Below are 14,931 nucleotides of genomic sequence, written 5' to 3' on the forward strand. Positions count from 1 at the left end.
TTCTTTGAACAAAATGCAGACTCAGTTACTGACCCACAGGTTCTATGGTCTGCACATAAGGCGTATATGCGCGGACTCTTTATTCAATTAGAGATAAGAGGCAAAGGAGGCAGTGAATGAACACATTATTGGCAGACATTCAATCCACTGATCTCCTCAATAAGCAAACTCCTACACAAGCACTTAAATCGAAACTCATTGCCCTCAGGTTAGATCTTAGAGCCCTGTTGTTGGAAACCCACGACAAATACCAAAAACGATTAAAAATTAGATTCTATTTTGAGAGCAATAAGCCAGATAAACTACTCTCCCGCCAGATTAAAGGTTACTCCTCTAAATCCCACATTCCCTACATTTACCATCCAACTACTAATGCCAAACTGAATGACCCTCAAGCCATTGCTGACGCCTTTAGCACCTATTATAGCACTCTTTATAATTTGAAAGAGGACCCACACCAACCTCAACCCACGCCCCAACAAATCAAAAAGCTTTTAGACTCAACTAGCCTACCCAGTTTAACTCCCCTTCAATTAGAGGAACTCAACACACCTTTCATGACGGCAGAAATTATGCATGCCATTCAATCCTTGCCCAACAATAAAGCACCTGGACCTGATGGCTTTGTAGGAGAATACTTCAAACAATTTCATCAGATCCTTACTAAACACATTACTCCATTGTTCAATTCTGCTGCCTCCTCGGCCTCTTTCCCGCAAGAAATGCTGAAAGCTTTGAATATAACGATACCGAAGCCAGGGAAGGAGCCCACAGTAACACAGAATTTCCGCCCTATCTCCCTACTAAACCATGACGTAAAACTCTATGCTAAGGTAATAGCTAATAGATTATCTGACATACTGCCACAATTGATACACCCTGACCAATCAGGTTTTCTAAAAGGCCGCTAGACATCTGATGCGACCCGACGAATGATCAATATTGTCCATCACACAGTGGCCCGTTGAGTGCCTTCTCTGCTCCTATCTTTGGATGCAGAGAAGGCATTCGATAGGGTTCATTGGCAATATTTAAAACAAACTTTGGAAAAATTTGGCTTCTAAGGCCATATCTTGATGGCAATCTTGGCCTTGTACTCCACCCCGTCAGCACAAGTCTATTGTTCTTCCATGCTATCCACTAAATTTAATATAACTAATGGCACGCGACAAGGCTGTCCCCTTTCACCCCTAATCTATGATTTGTTAATCGAACCCCTTGCGGCTAAAGTAAGATCACAAGCATCTATTTCGGGTGTGAATATGGGCAGCAAAGAACACAAAATCAGCCTCTTTGCTGATGATGTGATCTTTTCATTAACCAACCCTTCCTCTTCCCTGGCTTCGGTACAAAACTTACTTGATGAATTCAGCTGTGTATCCTACTATAAGGTTAATGTAACTAAATCTTATATATTACCCCTAGCAATGTCTCATTCGCAGCAGCAACACCTGCGTAATCAATACCATTATGCCTGGTCTTCGGACTCACTTACCTGGGCACTTCTGTCACAAAGACAACCACTGCTTTATACAAAGCAAACTTCATCCCTTTTTTAGCCAAGCTTCCTGCAGACTTAGCCAACCCTTCTAAACTCACGCTCTCCACCTCAGGCAGACTTGCAGCATTCAAAATGCTCAAACCCCCCCAGCTGCTTTACCTATTCAGAGTACTGCCCATACCCATACCGTCCTCCTTCTTTACGGAAATTCAATCCATACTTCGAAAGTTTATATGGCAAGATAAAAGATCCAGAGTGGCAAGACGTATTCTTATGAAACACAGACGAGTAGGGGGTTTAGGCTATATTGATCTGAGACACTACTATAATGCAGCACTCCTAACCCAACTCAAGGCTTGGTTTACCTCTGACCCAAATAACCAATGGAGCAATGGAGCAATAAAATAAATTTTTAAAAAATCTGACCAATATCTATCCCCGACCATCAAAGCATCAGCGGCAGCCTTTACGTACCTTTTTAAGCATTTGCACTCCACTGCTCATACCTGCGAAATCCCTCTCCTCATAGAAACGTTACAGTTACTGATTAAAGACATACAGCTTTCCTCTTGGAAACACAAGGGTATATCCCACATCTCAGACTTGTATGACAATGAATTCATACACCCTTTTACCTCCTTGCAGACCAAATTTTCCTTGCCTCACACGGATTACTTGAAATATGTCCAAATATCACATTGTCTCATAAGAAATCCTTCCCTACGTCGTAATATACCAATATCGGCTTGGTGTTACCTTTGGTCGATGGGGAGTTGTTGGACAGGTATCTCCCTCTTTTACGCCCTACTAGATGGCAAAACTACTTTTGAAAAACTACCTCCCATGCTAATCTGGGAGAGAGACTTAGGTACCACGTACTCTCCACAACAATGGCACACTGCAATCAGTGCCACCTTCATGGCAACTAAATCGGCTAACCTGTGGGATCTCTCACATAAACTAAACCATCGGTGGTACATTACCCCATCGCAAATACACAGATTCAGCCCCTCCACAGATCCTAACTGTTGGAGACTATGTGGCCTCCCAGGTACCTTATACCACGTATTATGGGACTGACCTAAACTAACGCAGTTCTGGGTCAATACCTTTCGTATCATAACAGAAATTACACATATTGCCTCCCCTCCATCTCCAGCACTCGCACTCCTTAATATTGGAATCAAAACTACCCCCACAATTCTCAATGCATAGTTACACATATATGCTTAGCTGCAAGGTTAACCATTGTACGTAACTGGACATCCAATGAGCAACTTTCACACACAGAAGTCATAAGAGTAACACATATACACGGCATGTATGAACGCATGTATGCCTTGGCAGAAGGATCTCTTTCTAAACTGACACACAGATGGGAAGCTTGGCTAAAATGGTACGAAATGTCCAAACCTTTATTCCACTGACTAATATCGATACTCCAAGAGGGACTCATTTTGTCCCTGCCCTCATATATCTCCCCCCCCCCCCCCCCTTTTTCCCTTTTTTTTTTTTGTGTGTGCCTTCATCCTAAGCTGACTGTTCACTACTGGCTACTATCAACTGGATTCCCTCCTTGGTTCTGTTTTCTGTTTACATGTTGCCAACACTGTATTGGCTATGTTATTGCCGTCTTCTGTCTCTATTCTTTTGCTAAAACAGAGGTAGAATATGGTAGGATTATTGTACTCATCTGTTACGAGCGGTACCCAGATGACAGGGATGGCACATTGCTCTTGCGTACAGTGTGTTCCCATTTGGGGTACCTGGGGCAGGGTGCCACCCCTCCTATATATTACACTTTGGAATACTAACGTCCTATCCTTTTACACAATGATTTATACCCTTTTTTTTCCTGTTGTATTTGAAAAATGGATGTAATAATTGCATACCCTGTACTGTTAAAGGCATTTTATTACGTTGTCTTCCTTAAAATTGTACTTTGCATTCCTTTATCTCAATAAAAATCATTGAAACTAAAAAGGGGATCAACTCCAGAGATAAAATGATAATTCTCCCACTCTACAAGACTCTAGTCTAGCCCGCACCTGGAGTATGCTGTCCAGTTCTGGGTACCAGTCCTCAGAAAGGAATGTGCTGGAACTGGAGAGAGTCTAGAGAAGGGCAACAAAGCTAATAAAGGGACTGGAGGACCTTAGTTATGAGGAAAGATTACGAGCACTTTCTCTCTGGAGAAGAGATGCTTGAGAGGGGATATAATTTCGATGTACAAATACCATACTGGGGGCCCCACAATAGGGATAAAACTTTTCAGCGAAAGGGAATTTAAAAAGACTCGCGGCCTTTCACTAAATTAGAAGAGAAACGGTTTAACCTTAAACGGTGTAGAGGGTTCTTTACTGTAAGAGCGGTAAGGATGTGGAATTCACTTCTACAGGCAGTGGTTTCAGCGGGGAGCATCAATAATTAAAAAAAAACTATTAGATAGGCACCTGAGTGACTACAACATACAGGGATATACAATGTAATAGTAACATAAAAGCACACACACAGGTTGGACTTAATAGACTTGTGTCTTTTTTTTTCAACCTCACCTACTATGTAACTGCTATACTTGTTATGCTCTACACAATGGTTTTGCACAGAGCAGCCCTGATCCTCTTCTAGGGTCCCCCGCCGCGATCCAGGCTCCTTCTATTTGGCAAGTGCCCTAATAGAAAGTTGCTTTCCATGGGGGCACCTGTGTGTGCTTGCTCCCGAGTTGCCCTGTCTGTGTCCATTGACCTAAAGCTAGCAGCTCGGCTCCACCCCCTGCTTGCTCGGCACAGCAATTGATTGACAGCAGCAGGAGCAAATTGCTCTCGTTGCTATAAATCTCCCCAGGGAGGAGGGAGATAGCAGGCAAAGACTGTGCTCTTGTGCACATCACTGGATCAGATCAGACTCAGGTAAGTATAAGGGGGAGCTGGGGGGGGGGGATTTTGCAGCAAAGAAGGTTTTTCACCATAATGCATTAAGGTGAAAAACCTAAAGGCTTTAGAACCACTTTAAAGATGCATAAAAGGTTCAAAGCAGATGCAGTAATGCAGACCGGTAATTTCATGGACGTCAAGCATGGTGTGTTTAGGGCTGTCTAGCAGCAGTCCGAGTCAGTTATCCAAGCAAGGGTCAGGGCAGGCAGCAATCAGCAGTGTATTTGTTAAACGGGCATGGTTGGGGCAGGCACCAATCAGTAGCACAGTTGCTATCTAGGCAAAGGTCAGGGCAAGCGGTGTTCAATATAGTAACCTGTATCTAGGCAAGATCAGGTCAGGAGGCTAACAGTAGAATATGCCACATCCAAGCAAGGGGTCAGGTAAAAGTAGCAATACAAGACAATACACATTTATAGACGCCAGGAAGTTTCACAAGCCCAGAGGCATAGGCTTGTAATATTTAAATAAAGAGCCACAGAGCCACCAGTGAATGGAGAGAAGAGGCTAGGCAGACAGAGCAGAACCATTGGCTAGAAACATGAATGCATCCCGAATGTAGTGCCTCCAACAACCCATTGGAGAGGGGGAGTTGCAAGCAGTTCTAGAATGCTTCAGGAAGTAAGGCAGGCCAAGTGGCTGCTGCAGGGAGAGAAACAGGAGGCGTGACAGCTGCAACAGTAATTGATTGATTTGGAATTTTTGTTTTTCCTTTCCTGTTTGACAAAGCTCAATCGGTAAATTGACTTCTGCTAAACAGAAGCTGATACACATGGCCCAAAGTTTGGCCTGTCCCTGCTGAAGTCTCAATCCATCTGAAGCAAGTCTTGAGTAGCTCTGGTCACATGATCCTCCATATTATAAGAATGTTCCTATTTCTATCTGAGTGCAGGATTAGGTCATCTCATATCCTGCTGATTTCTCTTATCCTATATAAATATACTGTATAACCCCAAAGACACCCACGTACAGCATTCCATAGCACCCAATAAGAAACATGCTTTTTTAGTTAATCTGCTAAGGATTATTGAACCTCAACAAATATTATGTAAGTCCACGACTTGATCATTTAATGCTTAACAATTTTTTAGTCTTGACCAGAATGTAGTGTTAAAACCTCAGCCAGTTTTATTGCTATTTCTGTAATTATTAGGAAGATTTACCCTCACTTCATGTGTGGTCACAGGGACCAGAAATGAGCAAAATCTCTCTAACGGGCACGGGCAGTAACAATTTTGTGAGTTAAAGTGGACCTTTACTCAAAATTTAAAGTATCGCCCACGCCCTCGCCTCCGCCCCTAATACATTTGAGGTTATGATAGAGCATCTGTGGACGTGAAACACATCAACCAGGTTCCTTGTGTAGCTGTGCTGCTGTCAAGTTTTTAACCATTGAAATAAAGATTCTGGAGTTTTAATCTTCAAGGTGTTATCCATTTATTATTTTTTGCATTGATTACAAGCCTTCCAGCACCATAGCAAGCAGCAAGGGCAATACAGTGATGGACCAACCAGGAGGGGTGCTTTATTCTTTCATCACATTTGAGGTTTTTTTTTTCAGAGAGCATGCTTTTTTGACAGGTGCCCACTCCAACTCCCTCATTTCGCACATAATCGATAATGACATCCACTTGGGACATCCCCCTGCCTGTAACCTCCTGGAACATGTCACACATCCCAGGATGCTACAGGACCAATCCCACAGCACGGCTGTGCCTCTCACATTCACAATAGGGAGCCAGTTGTGGGACATCAGGAAATCACGGCTGGCTCCCAAATCCAAAATGGTGGCACCTGAAAACAGAAGTCTGGGGAAGAATTGACTACGAGGAGGACTGGACTCCAAGTGCTGGTAAGTGTTTGTAGCTGCTGACTTTAGATTTTTTTTTTTTTAAATAAGAGTTATGTTCCTTTAAATATTTAATTCATAACTCCTACCCACTCAATCCAAAACAAAGAGGTATGTTTTGGCTTAAATTGGCTTTGAGCTTGGTGTGGCCTCTGATCTTTTGCACAGGAAACCCACCACATCGACCCAATGCCACATACCATTTTTAAGCACTTGTCTTCTTGAAGACCACCAAAGTCCGCTCTGAATACCTACAATAAGAGAAATGGGACGTATTAGCACCAGGGATGTAATTGAACCCAGAGATATCATAACCCCAACTTACTCGATCTCTAAGAAAAAACATTTGCCATCAATTAAATATGATAAAACTTGCTTTGGAGAACTACTCCATGCCAAGTGTCAGTTGAAAAACAAATAACATTTTCAGGTGTATATAAAAGAGATAAAAACAATGAAGGTAAGATTTGCCCTTGTATAAATCAGTGGTAAATTTGTGTCACGTATGACAAACAAGGGGACATCAGCTACATCTGGGATAATGATTTTATCATCAGTAGTGATAACATCAATACAAGATTTTGTAAAAGGACTTGAGACATTTTTACATTTAACTGCTTCCCGAACAGCCACTGTTGTTATACTGCGATAGGTTGGCTCCCCTGTGCGAATTGCCGTAGGTGTATACGTCGGAATTGGTCTGACCACCTGGTCACACCATAAAAATCTTTCTTTTTGCAAAATTGGCCACATTTGGGCTGGTTGGGAAATTGAATTTCTTTCCTCTGGAACCAACTGGTGTTTGTAACAGATTACATTGTTACATAGTTACATAGTAGGTGAGGTCAAAAAAAGACACAAGTCCATCAAGTCCAACCCATGTATGTGATTATATGTCAGTATTACATTGTATATCCCTGTATGTTGCAGTCGTTCAGGTGCTTATCTAATAATTTCTTGAAACTATCGATGCTCCCCACTGAGACCACTGCCTATGGAAGGGAATTCCACATCCTTGCCGCTCTTACAGTAAAGAACCCTCTACGTAGTTTAAGTTAAACCTCTTTTCTTCTAATTGTAGCCTCCCTGGCGGTATTCCAGAGTCTGGCTCTGGGTGAGATTTCATTACCATAAGCGGTATTCCCGAGCCAGACTCGGGATCCCATCGCAGGATCCATGTAGGGGTTACTTACCTTGTCCCCTGGATCCAGCGATGTCTTCCCGCTGTGATCAGCGAGACGCCACATCTCGCTCGATCTGTGACAGTGCGAGCTCCGTTCCCTGCAGGCGTTGCTACACACGGGGACGGAGTTCAGTGCCAAATCCAAAAAGTAAAAAACACAGTATAGATACAGTATACTGTAATCTTACAGATTGCATTACTGTATCAAATAATTACGCATCCCCTTTGTCCCTAGTGGTTTGTCCATTGCCCTGTATGCAGTTTTATATTATAAATACTGTTCTTTATGCCAGGAAACTGGAGATTGTCCATAGCAACCAAAAAATTTCCTTTTACATCAAAAGTGGTTTTAGACCAGCTAGAAAACAGCGATAATAAATTAGAATCACTTGCAGAATTGAACGATAGTAATTTGTGGGGAAATTCGTCATCAAACACTAAAAGTAATGACAGTGACAATTCTGCAACTCCGCATATTTCAGTGTTTTTGATTTGATTACATTATTGAATACATTTTATTATTATTATATTATTATTTGTTATTATTTATAGTTATTTATTATATATATATTATATTATAATTCATGTTTTCATATTTCAAATTTTATCATACCCGGGATGTCTATTAGACTCTTGTTTGGATGGATTTAAGTGAATTATTTCTAAGAATTACAGGCCTACAATATAAAACGCCAAATTTTCCATGCAAAATAATGGTACCACTTTCAGCACCTAAAATCTGAAATAATCATACCGCCAGTGGCCACAAGTCTTGTTAAACTCCCTTCTGTGAAAAAGTTTTATCCCTATTGTGGGGTCACCAGTATGGTATTTGTATATTGAAATCACATCCCCTCTCAAGTGCCTCTTCTCCAGAGAGAATAAGTTCAGTGCTCATAACTAGTGATGGACGAACTTCCGACGGGACGTTTCGCGAACGCGGCCGATAGTTTGCGAACCGTAACGTTCGCGGCAGGCCCCATTGACTTCAATGGGAGGCAAACTTTACAAACCTACAGGTCATATTTGCAGCCACAAAATAATTACTAGCTGTGCACACACAGTCCCACCACATGGCCAATGACATAACCCATGTATGAGGTAAATCTGGGATCGACAACTACAAGCATTCTTTTTTTATATGTGAAATTGTGACAATTCAGGACTGTGGAGCGCATGAAGGCAATGGAGGAGAGGGAAGGTCAGGGTAGGCAAAGAAGAGGGTGCAGGAGATGATCACCAGCACCCTGATATAGAGCACTGACACCTGCATCGTGATAGAGAGCACTGACATCAGCAGCGTGACATACAGCAATGACACCTGCACCGTGATAGAGAGCACTGACATCAGCAGCGTGACAGAGAGCACTGACATCAGCAGCATGACATAAAGCACTGACACCAGCACCGTGATATACAGCACTGACACCTGCACCGTAAGCAGCCCCAGGAGGAAGTCAGCATAGCACAGGGATGGTGGGAGCCCCTCATAATATGCACAGCAGAGGTACAGCCCCAGGAGGAAGTCAGCACAGCACAGGCATGGTGGGAGCCCCTCATAATAAGCAGCCCCAGGAGGAAGTCAGCACAGCACAGGGATGGTGGGAGCCCCTCATAATGAGCATAGCACAGGGATGGTGGGAGCCCCTCATAATGAGCATAGCACAGGGATGGTGGGAGCCCCTCATAATATGCACAGCAGAGGTACAGCCCCAGGGGGAAGTCAGCACAGCACAGGGATGGTGGGAGCCCCTCATAATAAGCAGCCCCAGGAGAAATATGACACCGCTCAACCTCTTCAAACAGGAGGGTACGGGCATATAGTACGGTGTGCTTTTTTTGTACAAGGAAGTGAGCCAAATGAAGAAAGAAGGTCTGTGTGCTCGATTAAAAAAATCGTTTATAGACATATACATGGTCTACTGGCCACATGTGTTGAATTCCTCCGAGATCCATGGACGAGGGGCAAGCCAACAGTTCGATTGCAAATTGGGCAAGCTCTGGCCAGAGGTCAAGCCTGCCCACCCAGTAGTCCAGGGGTTCATCACTGCTCAGAGCATCCACATCGGCCGTTAACCCGATGTAGTCGGACACCTGACGGTCTAGGCGTTCCCTGATGCTGGATCCGGATGACACCTGTCGATGGGTCGGCTGAAAGAATGACCTCATATCAGAAGTCACCAATACATCTTCAAATCGGCCTCTTCTTGAAGGCGCTGTTGGATTGGTACGCGCAACTCCTTCTCTGGGAGTGGGAATTGCTCCTCTGCCAGCGCACGCAAAAGCAGAATGCAGCATTTCTCGAAGCAAGGCCTGGAAGTGCTCCATTCTGACAGCCCTCTGTGACGGCGGTAACATTTCCGCCATTTTGTGTTTGTACCGGGGGTCCAAGTACGTTGCCACCCAGTACTGGTCCTTGACCCTTATGCTTTTTATACGGGGGTCCCTATTAAAACACTGGAGCATGAAGGCCCCCATTTGCACTAAACTGGAAGCGGTGTGGTGGCCTGGCTCCTGCTCATCATCCAGGATAATGTCGTCCTCTTCATTTTCCTCTCCCCATCCACGCACAACAACAGGGATCCCAGAAAGGTTTAAAGCATGCTCTTCTTGCTCCTCCTCATCCGCCCAGGCACCATCCTCCTCTGACTCCTCTTCAGACTCCTGTTGTTCACTTGTCTCAGATAGAGTAGCCCCCACTGGGAATTCATCCAGCATTGCGACTTCCTCATCTTCCCGCTCCTGCTCCTCCACAGCTTGATCAATGACATGACGCAATGCATGCTCCATAAAGAAGGCATAAGGTACCATGTCACTGATGGCGCCATGGCTGCGACTGACCAGTTTGGTGATCTCCTCAAATGGCCGCAGAAGTCTGCATGCGTCGCGCTTGAGCAGCCACTGGCGCGGTGAAAAAAAAACCAGCTCCCCAGAACCTGTTCTGCCGCAGAGTTCATACAGGTAGACGTTAACTGCACGTTTCTGCTGGAGCAGCCTATCAAGCATATAGAAGGTTGAGTTCCATCACGTCGGGCAATTGCAAATAAGACGTCTGACCGGCAGATTGTGTCGCCTCTGAATGTCAGCAAGGCGAGCCATGGCCGTGTAAAATCTTCTGAAATGGGCCGAGATTTTCCTTGCCTGCCGCAAGATGTCCTGGGCCCCAGGGTATTTGACAATGAATCGCTGCATGACCAAGTTTAAGACGTGTGCCATGCATGGCACGTGCGTAATTTTGCCCTGTTGTCACACACCACTTTACCAACTGTCAAATTGAGCGGTGTTAGCCACTGATCTGCCTGTGAACGCAAAGCTGAAAGGAGTGCCGGGCCAGTGTGGCTCTTGGCTTCCAGGCACAACAGACGCAGCACGGCATGGCAACGTCTCACCTGGCATGTCGAATAGGTTTCTGGGGAGCTTGGGCGGCGCAGCGGAAGAGACGCTAGCAGCGGAAAAGGAGGAGTCAGCCGAGGAGGAGAGGGAGGAGGATGGAGTAGGAGGAGGAGGAGGAGAAGACGAGCCAGGCCTGCATGCAATCCGTGGCGGTAAAACCAAATCTACACGGGTGCCATGGGTTACATGCTTAACGGCCGTCAGAAGGTTCACCCACTGGGCAGTAAAAGTGATATACCTTCCCTGCCCGTGTTTGCTAGACCATGTGTCTGTAGTCAGATATATCTTGGCACCGACACTGTGTGCCAGAGATACATTCACTTGCCGCTGAACATGGCCATATAGCTCTGGGATGCCGTTCTGTGAGAAATACTTCCTCCCTGGGACCTTCCATTGTGGTGTTCCAATGGCCACAAATTTTCGAAAGGCCTCCGAGTCCACCAGTTTATATGGCAGTAGTTGGCGGGCTATCAGTTCTGACAAGCCAGCCGTCAACAGTTGGGCAAGAGGGTTATCCGGTGTCATATTTTTTTACGCTTGAACATTAGGCCCACGGAAGCCTGCCTTTTTGCAGAAAAACGTGAGCTTGGCGTGATGGAAGGTGGAGTGGAGGACAATTGTGAGGAGAGAGGAGAAGGAGAAGTAGAAGACGAGGCTGGACGGTGAGAGCCTGGAGTGTGGCTTTGTGTGTTCCATTGCTCCCACTGGGCTCGGTGATGACAGCTCATGTGCCTTCTTAAGGCGGTCGTCCCTAGGTGAGTGTTGGGCTTACCGCGACTACTACAAAGATTGCAGATGGCAACACTATTGTCAGCAGCGGACACGTTAAAAAAAGCCCACACTGCGGAGCCATGTGCCATCGTCCTGGGAGCGCCAGATGTGACCGTACATGGTCGATGACTCGCTCCTGATACATTAGCAGTCTGCTTTGTCCCTCCTGTGCAATGTAAGTTATTCCTGCTTCTCCTCCCTATCTGCTGGTCCATATCTCCCTCTGAACTCCCCTCCTCTTCCTCTCTTGTGGGCACCCACGTGACATCACTAGACACGTCATCATCGACGTCACCTTCCCCACCGCTATAAGTAGAGATCTCGGAGTAGGCAGCAACACCGGTGACCAACCTCCTCCTTGGGCTGATCTGGGTACTGTCGTCAGACTGCTGAGTGGCGGTTGTTGCTACCTCCTCTTCCTGATCTAATGCCAAGAGTGGCTGCGCGTCAGAAATGTCTTGATATGGATCGGAAAATAATTCCTGTGACTCAAGCGGAAGGTATGTGGTGGTGGTGGTGGTGGTGTTGTTGGTGGTGGTAGTGTCTTTGGGGGTGCACATAGCAGAGTGAAGAAGAGGGTGCAGATCGAGAGGATGAGGAAGGTGCAGAAGAGTAAGGCTGAGTGAGCCACTCTGGTGCTTCCTTTGATGTAATCGCACGCACCTTCTGCAATTTCCCACTTTGGCTCAAGCCTGTTGCTCCTGCCCTACCCCTACCACCCCTGTGGAAGGGCCTGCCTCTTCCTCTGCCTGTCATTTTTTAAATGACCCTGTGACAAAACTCTCAGTCCCTATACTGATAAAGGACTGCTGCAGAATAGGGCAGCCATCAGCAGTAGTGCACCTCAACCCTATATATTGTGGACCTATACCAGTCCTTAAGGATTAGCAGACTGTACCTCACTCAACCCTATATACTCTAGTACGCTATACCTTACCAGTCCTTAGAAGGACCTTTGTGCAACTAGTAGGTTGTGATTAGCAGACTGTACCTCCGTCCCTATACTCATAAAGGACTACTGCAGAAGGGCAGCAGTCAAGTATAATATTCTTTCTATATTTGGAAGAAAGAATATTATACGTGTACAACCCTATTACCATACCAGTCCTGAAAAGGACCTTTGTGGACCGAATAGTAACAGCTACTGATTAAACTGACTGTCCCTCACTGCCACACACAGCTTCCTGGCTGTCCCTATTTAAACAGACAAAACACAGGCTGCTGCAACAATAACTTGAATAGCACTCAAAACTGTATCCTGTACTACTACACCATACCAGTCCTGAAAAGGACTTTTGTGGACCTAATAGTAACAGCTAATGATTAAACTGACTGTCCCTCTCTGCAACACACAGCGTCCTATCTGTCCCTCTCTCAGCACTGACAAAAGACAACCTGCTGCAACAATGACTTGAATAGCAGTGCCTCAAACCTATATCCTGAACTACACCTATACCATACCAATCCTTAAAAGAACTTTTGTGGACCTAATAGCTAGCGATTTGGGTCACTGCAGTCTCTCCCTGCTCCACACAGCAACCTCTCCCTATAGTGACAGTAGAAATGTAAAATGGCCACCGGATCAGGTCTATTTATAAGTTAGGGGGAATGTCCAAGTGTCCATGTGCTGCAATGTCTCAATTGGCTATCCTGTACCACATGATGAATGTGTCATCATAGGTCAAAATTCTTTTACACAGTAAACGCGTAAGTCCGCCGGGCGAACAGCGGCAATAGTCCGCCGATCGGGCGGACCGCAAACAGCCGAAATTTGCCGTGAACCGACCGCCTGGCGAACCGTTCGGCCATCCCTACTCATAACCTTTCCTCATAACTAAATATCCTCAAGACCCTTTATTAGCTTTGTTGCCCTTCTTTGTACTCGCTCCATTTCCAGTACATCCTTCCTGGGGACTGGTGCCCAGAACTGGACAGCATACTCTAGGTGCGGCCGGACCAGAGTCTTGTAGAGCGGGAGAATTGTCATTTTATCTCTGGAGTTGATCCCCTTTTTAATGCATGCCAATATTCTGTTTGCTTTGTTAGCAGCAGCTCGCATGCCATTTCTGAGCCTATCATCTACTAGGACCCCCAGGTCCTTTTCCATCCTAGATTCCCCCAGAGGTTCTCCCCCCAGTGTATAGATTGCATTCATATTTTTGCCACCCCAAGTTCAATCTGATGGACAAACTGTCAACAGGACAGGAAGTGAGGGGTAATCATTCTAATGGAGCCCTGGATAACAGTAAATACCTGACATGGGTTCTAATCTAAAAAGGAATAAACTCATCCTATTTTTTAATTGCAGCAGTTAACTACTATTTACAAAATATTGGAAGCAATTTAGAATGGATTTATGATGTACAGCATTTTGAGGCAAAGAAAAAAAAAGAGTTTATACATTTTTTAACCCTAATCCTGTGCTTACACTCAGTTTTTATCCTCAGGGCTCAAGCAGGAAAATGGGATGGTGAGGAGCATGGTGAAGCTAAACTGCATTTGCATATGATATGGGCTACCACAAGTTCACTTTAAAAGAGATGTATGACCAAACCTGGAGAGGCAGCCCAGAGAGCAAGGACTGATGGTCACCGCTCTCTGTTCTGAGAACTGAGCAATCAGTGGTCAGTTTTCTGGCTTAGAGCCAGCAGAGGGCAGCTGCAGTATCAGACCAATGTTGCTGCATGGAGGGTGTTTTATTTAAAACCCCAAACTTCTCCTTTAATGCACAAAAAGGTTATCATGTACCAATCCTCTTATGAGGACACCTACAAAAATCCTCTTCTGAGAAGGCATCTACCGGCTCACATCTGGCAGTTAAAAACAGGATAGGGTTTTTTAAGCAGTCATTGCTATACAAATACAAGGTCTGTTTGCACAAGCGACCCATGGCAATCAGGAAAGTTTGAAACAAAAAGAGAGAGACCAGTGAGACACATTAAAGACACGTTAAAGTGTGTAAATCTATTTGAAGGCCAAGTTTTCTGAACCTGAAATTATCTCACTTGGGACTCTCAAACATGCTTCTTGACCAATGACTGAATGAAGCATAAAATGGCAACTAAATCCATATGTACATAAAGCATGGGAAACCCAGTTTATTTACCACACTTGCGTTCCCAACCACTCTGTGCTAACTCACCTCTCCACTGTACTTTCATGCAGCATCCAGCGATGCAGACAAACAGTATGACGACCCCAAGGCACAGAGGCAAGGCCAGCCAAAGTCTGGAATTTCCAGGCACGACAGCAACTGCAAATGACAAGGGCATCAGTATAGGATAGTATACAGGCACACTAA

General features: G+C 45.1%; 1 protein-coding gene across 4 annotated transcripts in view; it reads right to left on the reverse strand.

Moving 5' to 3' along the window:
- Positions 1 to 14,931, reverse strand: part of LOC143930401 (matrix metalloproteinase-9-like) — a 74,736-nt gene that overhangs the window by 16,738 nt on the left and 43,067 nt on the right. For 3 of the 4 annotated variants that reach the window (XM_077454695.1, XM_077454693.1, XM_077454696.1), the window contains 2 exons: positions 14,773 to 14,883; positions 6,484 to 6,534 (listed from right to left, as the gene is read on the reverse strand). In XM_077454695.1, the coding sequence (XP_077310821.1) occupies positions 6,484 to 6,534; positions 14,773 to 14,883 (162 nt within the window). The remainder of the gene's footprint in view (positions 1 to 6,483; positions 6,535 to 14,772; positions 14,884 to 14,931) is intronic. The other variant, XM_077454694.1, reaches the window with a different exon arrangement.

The sequence above is a fragment of the Lithobates pipiens genome, unplaced genomic scaffold, assembly GCF_037356315.1.
Source record: "Lithobates pipiens isolate NorthernLeopardFrog02 unplaced genomic scaffold, aLitPip1_a1.2 Scaffold_25, whole genome shotgun sequence".
In the NCBI taxonomy this organism is placed as follows: Eukaryota; Metazoa; Chordata; class Amphibia; order Anura; family Ranidae; genus Lithobates; species Lithobates pipiens.